Below are 21,888 nucleotides of genomic sequence, written 5' to 3' on the forward strand. Positions count from 1 at the left end.
ACCAAACATAGTCTAAAAGTAAAAATGATGCAATGTTCTTTGATTATTCTTTTGAGAACACATATGTTGTCCTAAAAAGTGTGCCACTTTATATATTATGAATGGGCGAAGATCCACTTATTGCAAGAGTAAGTTTAGTAAACATGTTTTTTATCTTAGCCATCAATTCTAATGATATCTAATGATTTAGATTACTCACTAATTCAAACCATTGGTTAAAAAATATATTTAAATTAAAACTTGAATTTAACTATACTTATTTGATACTAGATTTACTCTATTTGTTTTCATACTTCCCTTTGTGAATTATCTGTTGTTGTTGGAGTCTATATCAACTTTAGTCTTTAAATTGTTATATGCATCTCATTTTAATCAATTAAAAAAAAATATTTGAACATTTATGACAACATGAGATTTGTATAACAATGTAATATAGTACAATTTATATAGTTAATATATATTTATCATTAATTTGTATTATTTTTTGAAGAGTTAATAATAACTGAAAATAAAAGATGGATAATGTGATACTGTTTCAAACTCTTATATTATCACTGTAGATATTTTTTTATCTTCATATAATACAAGTCTAAATATTAGTTTTGTATTATTGTATTATATCATTTCATTAATTTATACAATCACTTGATACTAGTCATAATAGAAAATGAGTTGATTTCTTTAACTATCCAGATGAGTTACAAAACTTCTTTACGCGTAAAGTATAATATTTATGTATTATTAGTGTAAAAATTTATATATAATTATTATGTTATTTATTATTCATTTTGATTATTTTTTGAAGAGCCTCAACAATGATTAAACATGAACTATAGATGATATAATGACAATGTATAGATAATTATATATTTTTCTCTTATTTGTAGATATTATTAAATCTTATTTTGTATATTTCATTAAATCAAATATATCATAACAATATAACATAGAAGTTCCTTTTTTTGATGAAAGTCCACACCGAATCTCTTCATTTCTCTACGCTACTAAAACTGGATCTCTCTTCAAACGTGCTTCAGTGTCTCAGCCGTACGGTCGAAATTACCCTCCGAATTTCTTCAAATTCACGAAACCGCCTCTCCTTCTTTTCCTTTCTACTCAGATTCTTAATTTCAAGTCAAAGATTCTCTCCTCACTTTTCTTCTCTTCTCTTTTCTTTCCTCACCGAAATTCTCTCCAACTTTTCGGCAATTTCTCATCCATTTTCTCTTTCTTCCTCTCTTCTCTCTCATGAGCCATGGAGAGAGTTCTGGATTTCGTTGAAGGCGTCGGAGAAAGCTCGTCGCCGCCGCGAAGCTTCAGCGGTTTTAGCAACTACGACGTGAGGAATGATGTGTACAATCGCTTAGTTGAAATCGGCCACGAACAAGCGGTGTCGAATCCCGATTTCAAGGAACAGTTGGAGGCTCACTTCAATCGCTTGCCTCCAAGGTACAAGGATTTTTTGGATTCAGATTAGTATTTGCTGTGTCATCAATTTAATCGATAGAGGAGACGATTCAAAATCTTCATTATTTGTTTCTTATTTTAAGTTTTCAGTTACTATTTTTGGAGATGATGTATTGTATAAATTTTTACAAATGAATAGTAGACGTAGGTGTATAAATTTTTATATTGAGTGTATAGATATTATACTCTTACCTTAAACACGTCCTACCTAGCAACATGGACCTTGACGTGTTTGTAAAGCAGACATGTAAGCCTATTTAAAACAACCAATTATGCAATAAGACCTTTAAATATGCCCCCTTACATATAGGACTTTTTTTAAATATGTTAGATTTAAATTATATTTTTCTATATATTTTTAGAGGAGGGATTCACTTACTCTAGGAGTAAGTTTAAAACTGCTCATCCTATCCATCAATTCTAGAAAAATCCAATGGTTTGAATTAGTTATTAAATTTAAACCATTGGATATTCCCATATAATAATAATAATAGTTATAATAAAGTAGTATAATATAAATATTAATATGATTAAATAGGTCGTCTAGCTACTTCTTAAGGCTTAATAGATCTTGTAGATAAATTAAAGACTAAATAAGTTTTTTTAAGAAAACCTTAGCCTGACTTGTTTAGAAAAAAAGTCTAATCTGACCTGTAATAAGTCAGGTGATAGGCCCTCACAAGTGGCATGGCCTATTTCTATCCTACATGTGTGCTTCAATATTTTGACTACCAACCCGTTTGTTTTTACGCCAAAATTTTGATACCAATCTCAATCTGCACACATTTATCTATATTTTTTTTTTATGAACACATGTTTTCCTAAGAGGGTGAGACAATGATACTGTTGCTTGCCTTGTGATCTAAGGGTCCTGAGTTTAAATCTTAGAAACAATCTCTTTGCTTTCGAGGGTAAGACATGAAAAAATATTGGATGCCATATTGGTGCTACAAGTCTGTCTCATTTGACTAATGTTTTTAGCATAATTACATGGTTTCCTCATTTAGCCTGCTTACATGTACCAGATTTGTCATATTGCATACCACATATGAGATTCCTTATAAAAGAAGTCCTATAGAAATAATCTCAAAAAATGACGAATAGCATAAAATTGGGTACCACACATCTGAATTGGCACCATAAACCATGTAACTATAGTTTTGGCTTGAGTTCACAACAAATTATCGTTTTGCATTGTAATAATTGGTGACTCTATTTCTGAGCTTAATGAGAGTGAAAATTTGTGTTAGTTTTGAGGAGGAATGTATTAGAGAAATATTATATGTTCCTTGCAACTTCGTCTACAAATCCTCCCAATTGTTAAATGTCAATTGTCAAGACACTTTATTTATTTAGTTTTATTGAATTTCAATTGTCAAGACACTTTATTTATTTAGTTTTATTGAATTTCAATTGTCAGTTCCTATACAAATCTTCCTTTACCGTTTTTCATTTAACACTTTCTTATTTAGTATTAGGGGATTCGGATTTAGGAGGAGGATTTAGCAAAACTAAATTTATGGAGCTGATAATCATTTTGTTGGGAGTGGATCTCTCACATTTTTCTGTTGTTATTATGTGGAGGACAGAGATAGTGACAGAGGTGATGTAGAAATTTTAAAAATTTGTAATCAGTTAACTAATATATCTTTTCACCATGTCTATATTTCATTTCCATGACAAGAACAGACACATGAGAGGTTCCTCTCTAATTTTTTTATATTTGAGTATTTTGTCAATTTTTAATATTTTCAATACTAGGTTCAGTATATCGTGGGTATGACAAATTGACATGCCTATTCTTGAAAGTAATCTGGCTTTAATGGATACAATTGTGCTGCTTTAATCCCATGTTGCCAAGCATATGTTTGAGTTTTGGCATTATTTTTTCTCATTGCTTGTTTTATTTTGAGGAAAGGCTAGTTTGGATGGGTTATTTCAGACTTAATGGTGGAAGTGCCGTAGGTTTCTGTCCCGGATTGATTATTAAAATGTACACGTGCTTAATATTATAAAATGCTAGCTGGTTAAGTCATTCAACTGAGTGTTAGGGATATGGAAATATATGGTTATACAGAGATGGGGTGCACGTGTAATACAATCTGTTGCTATTTGTTTCAGTTATGGACTTGATGTCAATATTGATAGAGCTGAAGATGTTGTATTGCATCAACGTCTTCTTAATTTGGCTGAAGACCCAGAAAAGCGCCCTGTTTTCCATGTACGCTTCTTGGAGGTACTAATCTATGTTTGATTTCAAAATATTGGAGTTTCTGTCTAGAAACCGCTTCTAATTTGTGCAGGAAAACCTGAGAAATACAACTTGATTTAATGATTTGGATAATGGAATTTTAACACATTTTCAAGTTTTATGTGGGCACTTAAGTCTTAACATACTATTGGTAACCAACTTTCCATACAGACTTCTGTTTGATTCAGTTTGTCCAGTAATAAACTTGAAACAAAAAGTAGAAAAATGAAGTTGATTTCGTGATAATGCAATCTGGCTAATATAAGAAAGCCAGAGTTGAAGTGATAAGCTGAAGTATTCTATTTGGCTTGAAACTTGAAATTGCAATGATCTACACCTTACTACTTAGCATCATGCCAGTGCCAGAATGCTTTCTACAGATTGAGACAATGACTTTAGAGACCATATTCCCAGGTTATGTTCTAGGACCTCTATAGTCTCCAAAACGGTGGTTTATGGCAGAGAATGCCATTGAAGTAAATTATAGAACATATTAAGGTAGTTGGAGTATGTTAATATAAGTCTCACATCAGATGGGAATATGGCTAATCTAGTGCTTGCAAGCCTTAAGGAATCCTTCATCATATGAGCTTTTGGGTTGAGTTAGGGACTTAGGTCTGACCCGCACAATTCTAAGATGGTGTCAGAGCCTAACCCTCCTGATGGGCCAGATGTCTAATCCTGCAAATTTCACGTTTCATATTTCCAGTCCTTGGCATGAGGGGGTGTGTGACGATAAGCACCGTATTGGATGGGAATATGACCAAGTCAGTTCTTATAAGCCTTAAGGCATCCCTTACCTTATGACCTAGCTTTTGAGGTTGAGTTAAGCCTAGCATGCACAAGTCTAAAAAATAAATCATGTTGGGCAAGGGGTCTGAAGTCTGATTGTGTAAAAGCATAGGGAATTTCTGAATCCACACACACCCACACCCCCACACGTCCACACACCCACACATACACACCCACGTCCACACACACATGCAGTCTTGTTTTTTAAATTACCATTTTTGCATGGATTCCCCATGCTTCTGAAGCCTGGATAATGAAGGGTACAATTTTATCCTTTTCTATGGAGTGAGAAGGTGGCTTTGAAGGAGGACTTTTGAATGCTTACAAGAATCTTCTAATCAATGAAGTAAACTAATTGTTTGCTTGTGCTGCTGAGGAAGGATTAATGGTTTGATAACTTATTATGCATGTTTCTGTCATGAGGCAGTTATGGCCATTGTGTTTTGCTTACGGCCGTGCGCTGTGTTTGTTGTGCTTTGTTGCCTAAGGATGGAAAGGAATGCCAGAATCTTCAAAGGAACTTCTTCATTTGTAGATAAACATTTGGGATATAGTCATTTTGTTGGCTTAGTTGTGGTATTCTGTTCATGGTCTCTTTAGAGGTGTCTCCTTGATAGATATACAGGTAGATTGGTCTGTCTAGTTACATCACGTAATATCTTGGCTCTTAAGTGTTTCTTTTTTGTAGGAGGACATGCTTATGGTCTGTCTAGTTGCATTGTTGTTTTTTGGCTGTTTTTGTAATTATATCTAGTTTTTTTGGCGGAGGATATCTTATCCTCTGATCTTCAATCCTCTCCCTTCTTAATGACTTCCTTTTTCTATGAACGGAACTTTGCAATTTTAACTCAGATAATTTTGTACTTCTTGATATCTTAATACCTTTATCTTTGAAATTCTGTAATGTCTTCCAACTAAACTTTTGCCATGTTCACTTTCCTGGAAGTTTTTTCCTTCAATTTTATATTTCATTTGTCTTCTGCTTTGGCATATTAGTGTCAATCATAGTTCTCCTTACCTCCTTTAAGTTTATATGTGAAAAAAATTATGCCTTTCAATTATAGTACTATTGCCCTTTTTTCACTGGCCTGATTTCTTATATTTTATGTCTACAAATTTCTTACCTTTTTTCATGTCAATAGTTAATTCTGTGCTCAATCTGTTGGGCAGAATGTTTGTACTGGAACAGATGAAGATCAAGAAATAGTAAGCACTCATTCTAGCCCAAGGCCATCTGTTGATGCAATTAATGGGGGAGCTGTATCATGTCATAAGAGGTACGCAATCCACCTAACTTGAACTACATACACAAATTTACAAAAATGGTTTCCCTAACTATTTCTTAAATTATCAATCATGTCTTCTTGTATTAATAATAATGTCATGTTTATCATTTCTATAAGTAGGACAAGGGATCGTGCAACTGACTACGAGGCTTGCTCAAAGCTTGAGGGCCTAAACTTGGATGTTAGAAAGAACTCCAAGGAGATAGAGGAAAAATTCCTTACTGACAACTTTTCCCAGAGGTACCACCTGAATAAAATTATAATGGCATTTCTTACTTTTTTTCTTTAGTAAATTATAATGGTAAATAATTATGCCAAAATAATTTAGTGATTCCTGGTTCCAACTTCCAACCATGAATGAGTACCTTAGGCATGGAATGCTAAGCTCATTTGGACAGTTAATGTTTATTATATTTTTAAAATTTATAATAATAAATATATTAGTTATAAACATATATTTGACTATACTCTGGTCTTACCACTTTTGAACCATGGAACTATGAGTCCCTTCACCTGTTCAACCACTGGTTTGGTTTTCAAAATCTTTGTTTTTATCAGTGTACCAATCTTTACTTCACGACAATGAGTTATAATTTTAGTACTAAATGTTACCTGCACTGTTAGATATTTCTCACGTTTGGCAAATAAGTTTAGCATTACTATGTAAAATGCAGGCAGGAACAATCAAGTGTCCCACTTCATGAAGTAATATTTTCCACTGTTGACAAGCCAAAGCTTTTAAGCCAGGTGTGTTTGAGAAGTTCATTTTTTTATATTTTATACCTGCTAATTAATTGGAATTGCAAAAAAAAATGAGTTAAAATTTAAATCCCATCCACCCTCCATATAAAATAGCTAAGTTTAGTTTTTCTATTATTAAATTCTTTATTTTTAATAATTAGTTGAAATTGAAAAATAAAATGACCTAAAGAATTTCAATCTCCTCCAGCCCTCCGTATAAAACATCTAGGTTTAGGTTTTGGAATAAAATCGAAACTTTCTGAAATGGGACACCTTTCAGCATATGACAAGAAATTTAATAAGTTGTTATATTAAGCGAAGACAATATGATGTCATGTTAAATCTTGCATGAGATATTGAATTCATTGTTTTCATACATAGTTTGCCTAGTTTTGAAATTCTAGAAATAGTCTCCATTTGAGTGTAGGGCTACATACATTTCCTCTTTCCAGGTCCCACTAGGTGCATCCTTATGCATTGGACCTCCCGATTTCTTTTGCATAGTTTTGCCCTATCTTTGGTTTCCTGACAATGATAAAGCATTTGTATCATTTCACATTCATGTTAACTCTTAACGGCCATTCTGTCATAATCTGATAACATTGTGTTGGAAAGAGGGAAATAACTAAGGTGGTATTTGGTTTATTATTTATTTCAGTTGATATTTTTTCAATTTTAATTAAAAAAAATGCCACTGTTTCTTGTCTCTAACTTTTGTGAAAGAAATGGTGAAAAAAAAACAAGGATGTTTTCACCATTTCTTTCACAAAAGCTTGTAAACAAGAAAAAGGGAAAAAACAATGTGCCTTTTTTGTAATCATGAGTTTAAAGAAATTGAGAAAACAGTAACAGACCAAATACTTGCTCCCTAATATTTCTCCTGCGAGCTGGTGTAAGACTAAAATGCAGCATTGGATTTTCACATAGGAGCTTGAGGGTTGAAATTTGGGACTCGTGTATATGTTGCTTCACCCAGTTGATATAGTTAATTATGAAATTGTATGCCTGGAAATATACTTGATGGGCAACATATTTTTACTTGACGGGTATTATTTTCTTTTAGCTTTCGGCTTTGCTGTCTGATATTGGACTTAACATCCGAGAAGCACATGTTTTTTCCACAACCGATGGGTACTCCCTTGATGTATTTGTGGTGGATGGATGGCCAGTAGAGGTACACTGCTACTTCTTAAGTGCTCAATAGCATTTTCTTTTCCCTGAATCCCTTTTAGATTTCATATCTTTGAATCCTGTCATTTTTATTAATTTTGATGCCATAAAGGTATTTGTACATGTCATCGTTTCTTGGTGTTTCAATTCTACATTTTGTGGTTTAATCCAGGCTTTGATGACTGTTAGGTGTGAGTAACATTGATTTATACCCTCAAGTGTTTCATCTGCATACATCATAGTTACTGATGAATATATTTTTTTCAATAGACTTTTGATTTAGAGAAAAAATGAATTGGTCTATGTCAGAAGTTGAGCTTGTAGGTTATTAAGGAGCGTCATTATCATATTTGTCATATTACAGGAATTTGTGCTGAGTCAAAAAGTTGCTGACATTGTAATCTTGTATTCAGGAAACAGATGTTTTGCATGACGCCATGGAAAAAGCCGTTGCGAGAAGTGAGGTAAAGTGTGTCCTTGACTTTGTATTTACAAATTCATTTGTTGGTTTCATGTCTGGTATGCTGGAACCCATAGAGGAGAATTGTATTGAGGAAAACAGGAACCCCTGGAGGAGATTACTCCCCTTTTCTTGATCAGTCCAGTCCATCATTCGATGAAATTCTCAGTTCTATTTGTGGGTTTGTAACACAAAAGTTCTAGTTACCTTCTGAAAAGTAAAATGTGGTATTGCAGTTGCCCTTGTGAGAACCCTTTTCTTTAGGTAGAAGAACAATTATTAAGAAAAGAAGTATTGATCAGGATCATATCTTTGTATTACAATCCTTTAAAAACTAGACAAAGGGAAAGGCTCAAGCTGGTACGAGCTCTCCTGTCCATTTGTGTCTATTAGAGAATCCCCACCCCAATCCTGAAAATATTAGGATATGAAACATACAACATACAAGTCTTAATCTACTAAGTAGAGTCTGCTACATAGATTGAATGATGCCATGATGTTTTATCATAAATCATATTCATAGACAAAACATTGATTTCTAATTCTTCCCTAATCATTTCTAATTCTTCCCAATAAGCTGGTACGAGCTCTCCTGTCCATTTGTGTCTATTGTTTTCCTTCACCTCCTCTTCCTCTAAAAATTGGACTAACCTCCATTTGATCTCCTATCCTTATTGGGACTTCTACCGGTCTCCTTCACACTCGTCCAAACCACTCATTGTGTGATTCTACCATATTTTCTATAATAGAAACTGCTTCAACTTTCTCCCTAATGCATTCATTTCTAATTTTATATGTTACATGAAACACTCTTCCATTTTATCCAACCCGCTTGAATCGTATGGTTTACATCTCCATCAATTTCTCAATTGTCTTGTGTAATCTAAACACATAGGGATGCAGAAATGACCATGTTATTCCGTGAAAGGTAGTAAGATGAAATCTATGACTAAAACATTGGCATTTAACCCCCAACTCGGAATGCCAGAAATCATCAACATGCAAAAGCCAGCATCAATTCCTAAAGATCTTACTTTCCTTCCTGCTGCCAAACTCTAAGGTAGATTGTTAAAAATGGTCTATAGAGACTGGAGAAACCCACAGCTCCAAAAAAATGCCAAAAGTTAAAATGACTGTTTTAATCTCTGAAGTATTTGAAGTTCAAAAAAATGTTAGGTCAAATAAGCCTTGTTAGAGCTATGAGTCTGTAACAGATCATTAATTTTAAAATTATTAAGTAGCACTGTTCCAACACAAGTCTTTATCTCATTCTCAATGTAACCCTTTTTGCATGGCATGTGATCAACATTCTACATTGCTTTAGGGGTCATGGTCCCGTTCTTCAAATTCTCACTTGGCTGTGGAAAAACCCATAGCATCAGAGGGAACATCTGGAGATTGGGAAATAGACAGGAGGTTATTGAAGATAGGAGAAAGAATAGCATCAGGTTCCTGTGGAGATCTGTAAGTTGGGTTATTTTATAGTTAATTATTTGTGTTCTTTTTAACTATCTTATGGCTTCTAATTGACATTATGCTTTATCCTTAGGTATCATGGAGTTTATTTTGGTCAAGATGTTGCTGTTAAGGTTTTGAGATGTGAGCAATTGAATGATGCTTTGGAGGATGAGTTTGCTCAAGAAGTGGCAATTTTAAGGTCTGTATTTTGTCATGCTTAGTTTTAGATCTGTACTGCACACTACACTATGTTTCTGTTTTTCTGATAATTTTTTTATGAATCCATTTGTTAAAGATTGCAAAACATTTGTTCTTGTAAGCTATACATTAGATTTTTTTTGAACTCAAAATGATTATCTTCTATTTTTCTTGAGGAATACATACTTAAATCAGAGAACAACAGATTTTGAAATATTAGTTCATGTACTAAGCCTTTGAAGTAGTTCATGGTGCAGCATGCTACAAAATCAATTTTAATATTTTCCAAATGGTAGGAATAATAAACTGCTTAGTTTCCTGTATGCCTATAACTGTTTGCCACCATAACAATGATCAACCTTTTACATTGAGGACTAGTTTTCCTATCCTCTATGTGGTGTTCTCCCACAGCCTCTTTAGAGTTTAGAGGGATCTCCTTTTCTGATTTGTAGAGACTTGCATGCTTTGGTGTATGTTTTTGGTTTAGTTTTTTGGGTTCTCTTTGTATTTACAGCTTATTTTTTTCCCTTTAGTTGAGGGTTTCTTATTCTCATCCCTTTTTACTATTCACTTCTCTCTATTAAATACATTCTTCATTTATCCAAAAAAGAAAACAATGACCAACCTTTTATTTTACCTAACTTTGTAAATAGGGTAGTGGAATTTATACTGATAACTTCAGGTGACAAAATGGAACTTCTACTAGTGAATTTATTCTTCATTTAAATTTAATGATGCTATACAATGACACCTTTCTCATTTAGGTTCTGTCCATCTTCCATTCTCTTCCCTGAAGACCTTTTAGTAAATTGACTTTCATATTATTGAATGCAGGCAGGTGCATCATAAAAATGTTGTTCGCTTCATTGGGGCATGTACAAAGTCTCCACATTTGTGCATAGTGACAGGTATTGCTCTCCTGTTTTTGTATATGATCCTTGATTAGTGACCAAGAAGTCATGGGTTATCGGGTTCAAATCTTGGAAACAATCTATCCACTAGCAGGGGTAAGGCGGCTGCGTACATCTACCCTAGACCCCACTAGGTGGGAGTCTCGTGCACTGAGCCGCCTTTTTTATCCCTTGGCACATGTAGATAAATAGTTATATATTACCCAATTTATAGTAGTTTTCAATAAGCAATTCTTTACTGGGGGATGTTTTACATTTTTCATACTATTACATTTGATTTCCTCCACGTGCAATCTAATAAAAAATTATTGATTAATAAGTAATGTTGATGGAAAATGTATTGAATAATGAGTTAAATTCACGACTGATGTAGAAAATTGGAAGTCAAAATTGAAGAGTCACCGTACCAGAAATTCTCTGAAATTTTATTTGAATATCATTGTAAAAATTGATGAAATGACTTTCAATATGTGCATGTACTGAAATAATTCACCAAATAATCCTTGTTTTGTTTTAACACAGAAACCTTTTATTAATCAAATTTCAGATGATGGTTAAATCAATAATCTTGATTTGAAAATTTTAATTGGAACCTCTACTCTCTGCTTAGTCAAAATTCAAGCTAGATACAGAAAAAATATCCCTAGTATGATGATTGTATCTTAGATTTATTAGAGTATCTTAGAAGATATGGAGACTTTATTTTACCCTTTATGAATTCTTTTCTTATTTAAGTAGGAGTTTAGTATTAATTTAAATAGAGGTTAGTATTATGTCTTTTCTCTTTTGTATCACAATATTATCACATCATCATTCACCGTATTAACAATTTACTAATTTGATCCATTTTCTCCTTCCTTATCTAAATCAGGCATTGTTAATGAACTAATGAAGTCAACCTAGCTGTGTTCACTTACATTTTCTCATACCACTGAGACTTCAATATGTGTTAATATCATATAGACACCACCATATGTCTTTATTCATTTCTGCAACAAATCATTTGAAGGCATGCACCTAAATTAAGTTTTGGTTTGACTGTCGGTAATTAAATTCTTAGAAGCTCAGATATAGAACACTGATTACTTTAAAAACTGTATCTCTCATGTCTTCTTCTGTTTGTTCTTGATTTGCCTTTTTTTGTTTTCTTTTTAAAATTAAATTTTTTTGGCACTATCAAGTGTATCCCCTCACCTTATGGGTAAGAAATTAATCCCTTTCGGGATCCGTGGCTGCCTCTCCCAATAAGTATCGCTCAAAACATATTTGTGATTTCTATTCTTATTTGCAGAGTATATGACGGGAGGAAGTCTGTACGATTACTTGCACAAAAATCATAATGTCTTGGAGCTGTCTCTGTTACTAAAGTTTGCAATTGATGTTTGCAAGGGTATGGAGTATTTGCATAGAAACAACATAATTCATAGGGATCTGAAGACAGCCAATTTGCTGATGGACGCACGCAATGTAAGAATTCATGAAAACCATTAATTTTCATACTATAGTAGACAAAATTATCATATATCCCTACTAAAATGGGTGTTATCCAGTAAACAGCATTAGCAATGACCCATTTGTATTCCCTTATCTTAGAGCTTGTGTATTTATCACCCAATAGATGAATTTCATTATTTTTCCTTTAACTGTGATATTATCATCATGTTTTTATGAATCATTCCTTTACCACTATATATAAAAATTATGGAACAAGCTACAAGAGTGTAATTGGCATTAAACTCAGCCAAAGACATGACATTTCAGCTATTAATAGGTTTGTATTATTGGTACCAATACTTATATTGGGAAGTAAGTTCCACATTGTCTACCTCATTCTCCAGGGTGTGGTTTATATACCAGTTGGTCTAATCCTCTCATCGTCAATTGGTTTTGAGATAGAACTTTAACATGATATTAAAGCACTAGATGTTCATTCTTGGGTTACTCGATGTTGGGTCACCCTCGTAGATGTCCATTCTGTCATAATTCTACACTCTAGATGGATCACTCTAGGCGTGAAGGAGTGTGCTAAAGTATGAAGTACCACATCCCTCAATAATGAGGCAAGATGCATTTATAGTAACTTGGGAATGCTCTGCCTATGAGATAACTGAGCCAGAACCCAAACCCAATTTTATGTCATGGGCTAAAAGTAGTCAATTGTCTAGTCCAACAGACTTTTATAGAGTAGATGTTAGGAAGTAAGTCCTACATTGCTTGCATCATTCTCCAAAATGCGGTTTATATACTTGTTGGATTACTCTTCTCATATACCACGAAAGGAGTATCATTAGGTTTTGAGGTGGAACCTTAACAAATTACATGAGGATGCTATCATTTGGTATAATGGGCAAAGTAGTAGAAAAGATTATGATGGATTTTCTTTGCTTGTGCTATACAGATTTGAGATGTGATTACTTGTTGAGTTGGGAGGCGTGTTGTCATCCTAAGAAGTAATTGGGTCTGAAAATATATCTTTAGCGAGTAAAGGGAAGTTGTGTTTTCCTTTGCAACCTCATCCCCTGTGGCATCAGGTTACCTGAAGTATGACATAGGCCACACTGGGTGGGATGTAAATACAACAGCCCGAGTTTCTCATTTTAGCATATGGTCTTTTTAAGGATGTTAGTTTTCAGATATGCATAGGGGCTGGACAAGTCCAGGGACAGTGATTAGTACATATATGAGGTAGCTATAGCTATCCTGAAGTTCTTAAAACTATTGGCACATATGCTTGAAAGTATCATGTACTGATTCTCCCAAAAGCTTAAACTATTTGGAGAACACTCAATAATGGCTTTTATTATATCTCTGGCAGAGCTTTAAGATTTGCTATGAACTACCCAAACTCTTTATCGACAGCCCACATCTAGTGGGTTTATTATTTTTTTGTTTGATTAAAAGTATTTATTTAAACTAGACGGTTAGCCTCTGTGTAAAAGGTTGCTACCTTGTGATTCAAGGTCACTGTTCAATTCCTGAAAATAGCCTCTGTGTAAGAGGAGTCTCATGCACCAAGCCTCCATTTTATTCCATTATTAACTGAAGAACATGCGCAACATTTATGTGTCAAAGGCAAATGTCCATTGATCTCATCAATGCCATACTACTGCTTCTACAAAGGGCTAATTGAATTTGTACTATTCGTTTAACTTCTTTGATAATCGAAGAGGAAAAAACGGTGGTGGGTTTCCTAGCCCAATTCTATACTGGGCTAATTTTAGTTCTATGCAATGTCCAAATAAGGCAAATTAGACGAGTTTATTCATTTGGTTTACTAATATAGTAAGCTATAAGTTTCTTTACATGGGTCAAAGCTCTCAGAACTTTTTATTTCCCCTCCTAAATATGCATGTTTAGGAATTATGAGCAATGCACGTTCCAGTATATGTTCTCGTGATTTTCTCTTTCTAACTGCACCTACTACAGTACTTCAACTGATCCAAATCCAACAATATACTAATTGGTCGAATTATATAACAACCAAATATTAGTTTCATTAAGTGCAGTCCGTTACATGGATCAAAAGAAGTCATAATGTTCTAGCATAAATCATGTCTATTGACAAAACATTGATTTCTAAGTCTTTCTTAATCGTTTTGTTTATGGTTTTTCTTGGCCTCTCTTCGTCTCTAGAAATTTGACTAATCACTATTTGATCTACTCTCCTACTGGGCTTCCAATAGTCTCCTTCGCACATGCCTAAATTACCTAAGTCAAGATTTTACCATCTTTTCTATAATATGAGCTATTCCAACTTTCTCCATAATACATTCATTCATATTTATATATTGTCCAGCGTATCCAGTCATCCAATGTGACACTCTCATCTCTATTACCTAGAGTTTATTTTCTTATTGACATTTTACTGCTCAACATTCAGTCTTATATAACATTGTAGGTTTAAATGTCACATCGTCTACCACTTTGTTTTGGGACTGGTTTAACTGTTTGTTGAACTACTTGTGTTATTACCAATTGTTTTTCAGATGGAACCTAACAATACTTAAATATAGTGGCTTGTGGTATGATATGATTTCCAATCTTTATCTCTATAGTAGGGCTTGTCCATCTTTTGCTAATCTTACACTCCATATACTCCGTCTTATTTCAACTATAAGAAAGCCTTGTGTTTCTAAAGCATGCTTCTACATTTCTAGCTTCCATTGAATTTCTTTCTCGATTTTCCAATTATGATAATATCATCCGTAAAAAACGTGCATGGTAACACCAATTTTTGAATATACTTATTAAGCACGTTGAAGACCAATGCAAATAGGTAGAGACTTATTAAGCACGTTGGGACTGGTTTAACTGTTTGTTGAACTACTTGTGTTATTACCAATTGTTTTTCAGATGGAACCTAACAATACTTAAATATAGTGGCTTGTGGTATGATATGATCTCCAATCTTTATATTTATAGTAGGGTTTGTCCATCTTTTGCTAATCTTACACTCCATATACTCCGTCTTATTTCAACTATAAGAAAGCCTTGTGTTTCTAAAGCATGCTTCTACATTTCTAGCTCCCATTGAATTTCTTTCTCGATTTTCCAATTATGATAATATCATCCGCAAAAAACGTGCATGGTAACACCAATTTTTGAATATACTTATTAAGCACATTGAAGACCAATGCAAATAGGTAGAGACTTAATGTTATCTTGGTGTTGTCCTATAGCAATAGAGGCATCCTATAGCAACAAGGAAATCTTCCGAGACCTCATTTTATGTTCTCACACCTATCTCGATCTTATAATATATATCATTGATTGCTCAAATATTGGCAATCCAAATTTGTTTATTCTCTAGAGCTTTCTACATTACCTCTAGCAAATTAAACTTTCAGAAACAGTGCACTATTATTCATGTTAATTTGTGGATAATAACTACCTTGCAATACGTATGAATTACTGCAGTGGAATATTTTAAACTTTTGTTATGAAACTTTTATGTTTTTTTTCTTCAATGAGTGTTCTATATCAAATTAGCTTTCTTTCCTATTAGGTTGTTAAAGTAGCTGATTTTGGAGTTGCTCGGTTCCTAAATCAAGGGGGAGAGATGACAGCAGAAACTGGAACATATAGATGGATGGCGCCAGAGGTTTGTTAATTGAAAAAAAAATAAGTGTCATATTTTCGAAGATCTTGATAGCAATGCTGGTTTCAAATTAACTTGCATTTTAAAGCAAGGCTGTCAGGCAATTAATAATACTGACAACTGTTTCTCAATGTTGGGTAGTTAACCATAACTTGTTTTTATTGACACTCATATTGGCCTCTTCGGGTTTATTTTTTCATTTTCTCGTTCAACCCCACTGCCAATTCTCTGAACTACAAGCATTGTGTCAAATTTTTACATGGCAGTGAAGATAAGACAGACTTTGCGCTATGGTATTTCTCAAAGTGTAAAATCGCAAAAAAACATTGAAGTTTCTTGTGTATAGATTCTAAGTTCTGTCTACTAATATTTCCTGGGATGATGTATTAAGTTCATACTTATATTAGAATTGCTAGCAGTAAGGAAGATAAGATGTTCTCTTTTAACAACAAAGAGAAGGAAGCACCTGAAAGAAAATAAGCGTATGAATACAGAAGTCTGTCTCTGATTTATCTTCAAACATATGCATAGCACTTATTTTAATTAGAGAAATATTGGCATTTGCTGAGCACCTAAAGATGGAATGTAAATACAATCCTATGCCACACCAAAACGTGTGCGCTATAAATGTAAGTTGCATCACTGCAATGTAAGAATAATTGTCAAATAATTTCTAAATTTGTGCAAAAGACAAAGATCATGTTAGAAGAATATGATGACCTTTTTGTTGTCTTTTTCACATAATAGATATTTAACTTTCTTACAAAACTAAACCATGATAGAAGGAAATGAGCCGAAAGAGAATCATTGAATACTGATCATTCTAGTTTCTTTTCTAAAAATAGATTTCTGAATACTACTTGACAAATTTGCTGTGATATATTTGTCTCATTCTGGTTTCACTTCCAGTATCTTACTGTTATCATATTTTCTCACAAGGTTATAAACCATCAGCCATATGACCAGAAAGCAGATGTGTTCAGTTTTTCCATAGTACTGTGGGAACTTGTGACAGCAAAGGTATAACCTAAATTGTAACTATAGTATTATATTATTCCTTGAACAGATGGTTTTTTATATTTCAAGGAGATTATTGTAAAAACAAACTTTTGTCGTGCATGTGGTATTTCAGGTACCATATGATACCATGACTCCACTACAAGCTGCCTTGGGTGTGAGACAGGTTTGCTGCTCTAATATCAATATAATACTAGATTAATGTTTAATACCAAAAAAGTTGAAACCTCTGTAAGTTACTGCATGACAACATGCCTATCTGCGTCTGCTCTTTTTCTTTGCAACGTTGCATGTTTTGCTCTCTATATGTTTGTTTGTGAATTTGGTTATACAAATCTCTGTGGATTTTCCTACCAGCACATGCAAAATATGAATCAATGATTGATATTGTATTTATGCCCTCGTATTGGTCGTATAAAATACTCCTTTTTTTGTTAGGAAATAACTATTTGAAACATACTTCAGGTCATAAACTTGAGGTTGAGGATGTATTGCTAAATTTCATTTGTGCCTGAGATTGTGTATTGTTGGAGGATATCTCATCATGATTTTGTTTGTTTGTGATGTACATCTAAGAGTGATTTCACTCAGTGGTAGAGACTAATCCATTCGAGAATCATAAATATAGCAACATATTCTATAAAAGTTCTGGCTATTTTTACCTCATATTCTTCAAGGAAGAAGTAAATACTGAATTAATCTGAAGGGTTACAGAAACCGACAAGATAAAAGTTATTATGTCATAGCTTATTGTCATCAAGAGGATCATAAAGTATGTAAACGGTGAAGACAACTCTGTTATCAGATTATGGAGAACAAAATTCAATTTCCTTGACCAAATTGATTACACTTTATTTTCCCTCCTGTTTGACTGTAGACAATTAATTTTTTAGCTTCAACGTCAAACATCAAACAGAACTTGGCATAAGAATTGTGTGTCCAGAAATAAGTATATGCTATAGCTCAACAATTGCATGCTTATAGTAGCATTATGTGCCATAAAAGTTGAGGCCGGACCTCTATTTATGTTTCATAGAGTTTGTAAAGTACAGTCACTGTGTTCAACCTGGAGTGCCTACTTTGTGGCTGACCCAAAATTGATTTTTTACATCCTTTCAGGGTCTGCGTCCAGAACTTCCAAAGCACGGGCATCCTAAACTATTAGATTTGATGCAAAGATGCTGGGAAGGAGTTCCAAACAACCGGCCATCCTTCCATGAGATAACTGTTGAACTTGAGAATCTTCTGCAAGAAGTTGAGGTAAATTATAAAAGAAAACACAATTATCATTATAGCTTGTATTATTTGATTAAATATGTACTTTGGCTGTGTGATTAAAGTTTGATTTTTCAAATTGCAGAGTGATTCAAATTCACAAGCTAACAGTGCTTGACATCTTCTGGATAAAATATTAGACTCCAGTTATTTTCAGGCATTGGGTGAGGTTATCACCTTTTCTCATTTCCCACTTCCTTGGCTATTTAAATAGCTATAATTTTCCGTGTCCCTTTTGCACCAAGGGAAAACCTTGTTCACAGTAGCTGACCAATACAAAGTGAGAAATTGTATAGAGACATACTAATGTTATAGTTGATAATACTTCTTCTGATATAGTATACCTAGGCTAAATCATGTTAAATACTTTGTAAATAGTTGTTTTTTACAAGACATGTTTCATTATAAAAAAACGAATTCAAATCGCCAGCTCTTAAGAACTCAACCGTTTGGTAGATGACCGAAGAGGTTAATGTTAAAAGAAACAGAATTCTTTGGTGGACAATTTGTTTATGAGCAGGTAAATATTTACAAAAAAACAGAATATATTTTGACACTGGACGACAAGTACCGGGTCGTGTGTAGTAATAAAAAGGGAAACTAAACTAAGCTATTCACAATTTAACAAGCAATTAAAATTGAATCCGTCGACTCGTGAAGAATTAAGAATTCACAGTGCTTACTCCATTGGGTTACTTTCTTTCACATGGCCCAATTTGTAGTTATTTTCAATAATTATTTTGTTGGGGTCTGTATTGCCTGAAACCCAATCCATATTTCAACACTTTGAAAATCGAGTCCACCTTAATACACATAGATCGTCACACATTGTCGGATAGACGATGTGTTCTATAATCAAATAGTGTATAGAAACCAATCTCTTATCTTATATTCAACTCACGTTGTGTGACCCTTGCTCTTTCTCCATATCGTCTCTCACCCTCGCTTTTAGTCGTTTTTCAGTCAATTTCTGAAAAACACATTCATATCTGTGCCTTTCATCAGCAGCGTGGCTAAGGAGCACGATTTGAGGGTGAAGAAAGACAGATCTCGGGTTGGTGAGGAAAGAAAAAGTGGCAGAGTTTCACAAAACATTGTTAATGTCAGGGATATACTGTACTTGTTAATGTTTATAAAACTTATAGATTGTTAAATGCTTGTAAAACATAAAACTTATATCTAGGCACTTAAATATCTAGACGTTTATAAAACTTATATCTACGCATTTAAATATCTAGACATTTATAAAACTTGTATCTAGGCTTTTAAACATACAGGATAACATGAACTGTACTGATCAAATAACATATTAATTCTTATTTGGGTGTAGCACATTATTTTAAAATTTATTTTTAACTCTCCATAAAAGAAGAAGAATATATACTTTTTTCTTATAATGACAAATATTATTCTCATTCTTATTTGGGTTCCACAACATCAGTGACACAGTGGTGAACATAATAAAAATGTTCTTATTCAGTTAAGAACAATGTTAATAACAACCATTATGGTTGCTCTTAATATCAAACACCAAATGCAATATATATGTTTTACTAGGATATAATTAATTAACTAATGACATCGTACTTCAAAAATTGAACCACTTTTTAATTGTACTTGGTTTCATTGGTTCACAATTATGATATTGATTACTACAATATCATTATTTTGTAATAAAATTCAAATAATAAGACACAAATTTGGTGTAAGAGTCTTCAGTTCTTAATAAATATAACCTTATATTATAATACTAAATTTTTTTCAAGCAACTTCTTGTTTTCTATAACATTTCTTTAATGTTAAATATTTGAGTAGTGGAATATTCCATATATTAGGACAAATAATGAACCGAACCAACTCAATATTCGTTTCAAATTCAAGTCATTATATAGTTTAGCAAGTTTGGTTCATAAATCAAAAGTGTTGAACCGAGCTAAAAGTTAAGTTCGATAAATAAATGGTCCCAACTTGAACTACAATTAGTTCTACTCTTTAATTTTATGAGATGACTTATGTGTATAATCATTTATACTTGCAAACAATCTTTAATTTTTAAATATTATATTTATAATAATGTATACATTTTTTTAAACTTTTTATAAATATTATTGTGAAAAATGGTACTCCATTGCCAAAACCTTGAAACAAGCAATGTGAAACTAAATAAAAGAACACTTTGAACTTCTTTGTATTAGATGAATGAAAAAGATGATTCCAATCTTTCTTGCTTCTAATAGAAGAAGAGAATCAAATATTTATACAAGGTGAAAGACAAAAGCCTTCGAAAAACAGAAAAACAAAAAAAATGAAAGTTACTTAAAAGGGAAACTTTCCACAAACAGAAAAAACGAACTTTTGAAAAGTTTTCCAAAAAGGAAAGTATCTTGAATTCACCGAAACTTCACATTGTTAATTGGGCTATGGTGATTTGGGCTTTCTAGATCTGGATGATCATTATTTTCAACAGATCCCCTCAAACTTGGCATGTGTATGTTGATAATGCCAAGTTTGGACATGATTTTGTGAAACGGTGAATGTGATAGAGATTTGGTGAAAATGTCGGCAAGTTGCAGAGATGTGTGAATTGGAAGAAGATGAACAGTGTTGTTTTGCACTCTTTCACGAATTACATGATAGTCAACATCGATGTGCTTTGTTCTTTCATGGAAGACTGGATTTGCAGCTATGTACAAGGCTGAATTGTTGTCACAGAAGATGCTCACAAGTTTAGAATGATGAATGCAAAGATCTCTGAATATAAACATAAGCCATTGAGCTTCGCAGGCAGCCATGGCAAGAGCTCTGTATTCTACTTCCGAGGATGATCTGGATACTATGTTTTGCTTTTTGCTTTTCCAAGATATCAAAGCATTGCCCAAGAAGAAGCACCAACTAGTTATTGATCTTCTAGTGTCTATGCATTTTTCCCAATCAGAATCTGAATAGCCCTGCATCACTGTTGTGTTGTTGGTTGGGAAGAAGAATCCTTGTCCAGGAGATGCTTTTAGGTATTTGAGTATTCTTGTGGCAGCTTTATAGTGTAAATTGGCTGGACAAGATAAGAATTGACTGAGAGATCCTTATGCATATGATATGTCAGGTCAAGTGTGGGTAAGGTATAGAAGCTTACCCATCAATCTTATGTAGGACGTGATGTCTTGAAGGGGGTTCCAGATTGGGAGTGAAGATTGGTATTGTACTCCATGGGTGTAGAGGCTGGTTTGGCACCTAGAAATCATGTCTCCTCTAGAAGGTCAAATGTGTATTTCCTTTGGTATAGAATTATGCCTTTGTTTGATCTTGCTACCTCCATTCCCAGGAAGAACTTTAATTTACCAAGGTTCTTGATGCTGAATCTATCATGAAGGATTGTTTTTGTGGCAATTATTTCTTGGAGGTTATTTCCTGTCAATATCAAGTCATCTACATAAACTAGTATGGTTATGAAACTATTATCAATATTTTTAATAAATAGAGAGTGATTAGAAAAAGATTTGATATACCCATTTTTTAGGAGAGTATTGGTGAGCTTATTGTGCCATTATCTACTAGCTTGCTTCAATCCATATATTGATTTTTGTAGTTTGCAGACCAAGTTCTGATCTGTAATGTTAAGGCCTGGTGGTGCTTTCATGTATACTACTTCCTTGAGATCTCCATAAAGGAATATTGTGTTGATGTCCAATTGGTGTAAATGCCAATTGTGAATGGCTGATAGGCACAATAATACTCTTATTGTTGTCATTTTAACCACTGGACTGAAA

General features: G+C 33.4%; 1 protein-coding gene across 4 annotated transcripts; it reads left to right on the plus strand.

Moving 5' to 3' along the window:
• LOC109354959 (serine/threonine-protein kinase STY46-like) lies at positions 983 to 18,662 on the plus strand. 4 transcript variants are annotated; one of them, XM_019597809.1, is made up of 16 exons: positions 983 to 1,449; positions 3,589 to 3,703; positions 5,681 to 5,787; positions 5,914 to 6,036; positions 6,471 to 6,543; positions 7,601 to 7,711; positions 8,121 to 8,171; positions 9,492 to 9,631; positions 9,717 to 9,824; positions 10,658 to 10,731; positions 12,026 to 12,201; positions 15,740 to 15,835; positions 16,742 to 16,852; positions 16,965 to 17,015; positions 17,969 to 18,109; positions 18,210 to 18,662. In XM_019597809.1, exons 1-16 carry the CDS (start codon positions 1,256 to 1,258, stop codon positions 18,240 to 18,242), a joined length of 1,704 nt encoding a protein of 567 aa, XP_019453354.1. In that variant the 5' UTR covers positions 983 to 1,255; the 3' UTR covers positions 18,243 to 18,662. The 4 variants fall into 4 exon arrangements, with proteins under 4 accessions (XP_019453354.1, XP_019453355.1, XP_019453356.1 ...); XM_019597810.1 differs by having other exon boundaries at positions 5,917 to 6,036; positions 18,210 to 18,660; XM_019597811.1 differs by having other exon boundaries at positions 16,772 to 16,852; positions 18,210 to 18,659.

This window comes from Lupinus angustifolius, chromosome LG08 (genome assembly GCF_001865875.1).
Source record: "Lupinus angustifolius cultivar Tanjil chromosome LG08, LupAngTanjil_v1.0, whole genome shotgun sequence".
NCBI classification, from domain to species: Eukaryota; Viridiplantae; Streptophyta; class Magnoliopsida; order Fabales; family Fabaceae; genus Lupinus; species Lupinus angustifolius.

What these genes read in the sequence shown, in the direction of transcription:
- LOC109354959 (XM_019597809.1), top strand. Translation starts at nt 1,256, where the DNA reads ATGGAGAGAGTTCTGGATTTCGTTGAAGGCGTCGGAGAAAGCTCGTCG. An exon ending in GCTGTATCATGTCATAAGAG is followed by an intron (nt 5,788 to 5,913) that starts GTACGCAATCCA and finishes CATTTCTATAAG; the next exon opens with TAGGACAAGGGATCGTGCAA. An exon ending in ACTGACAACTTTTCCCAGAG is followed by an intron (nt 6,037 to 6,470) that starts GTACCACCTGAA and finishes TGTAAAATGCAG; the next exon opens with GCAGGAACAATCAAGTGTCC.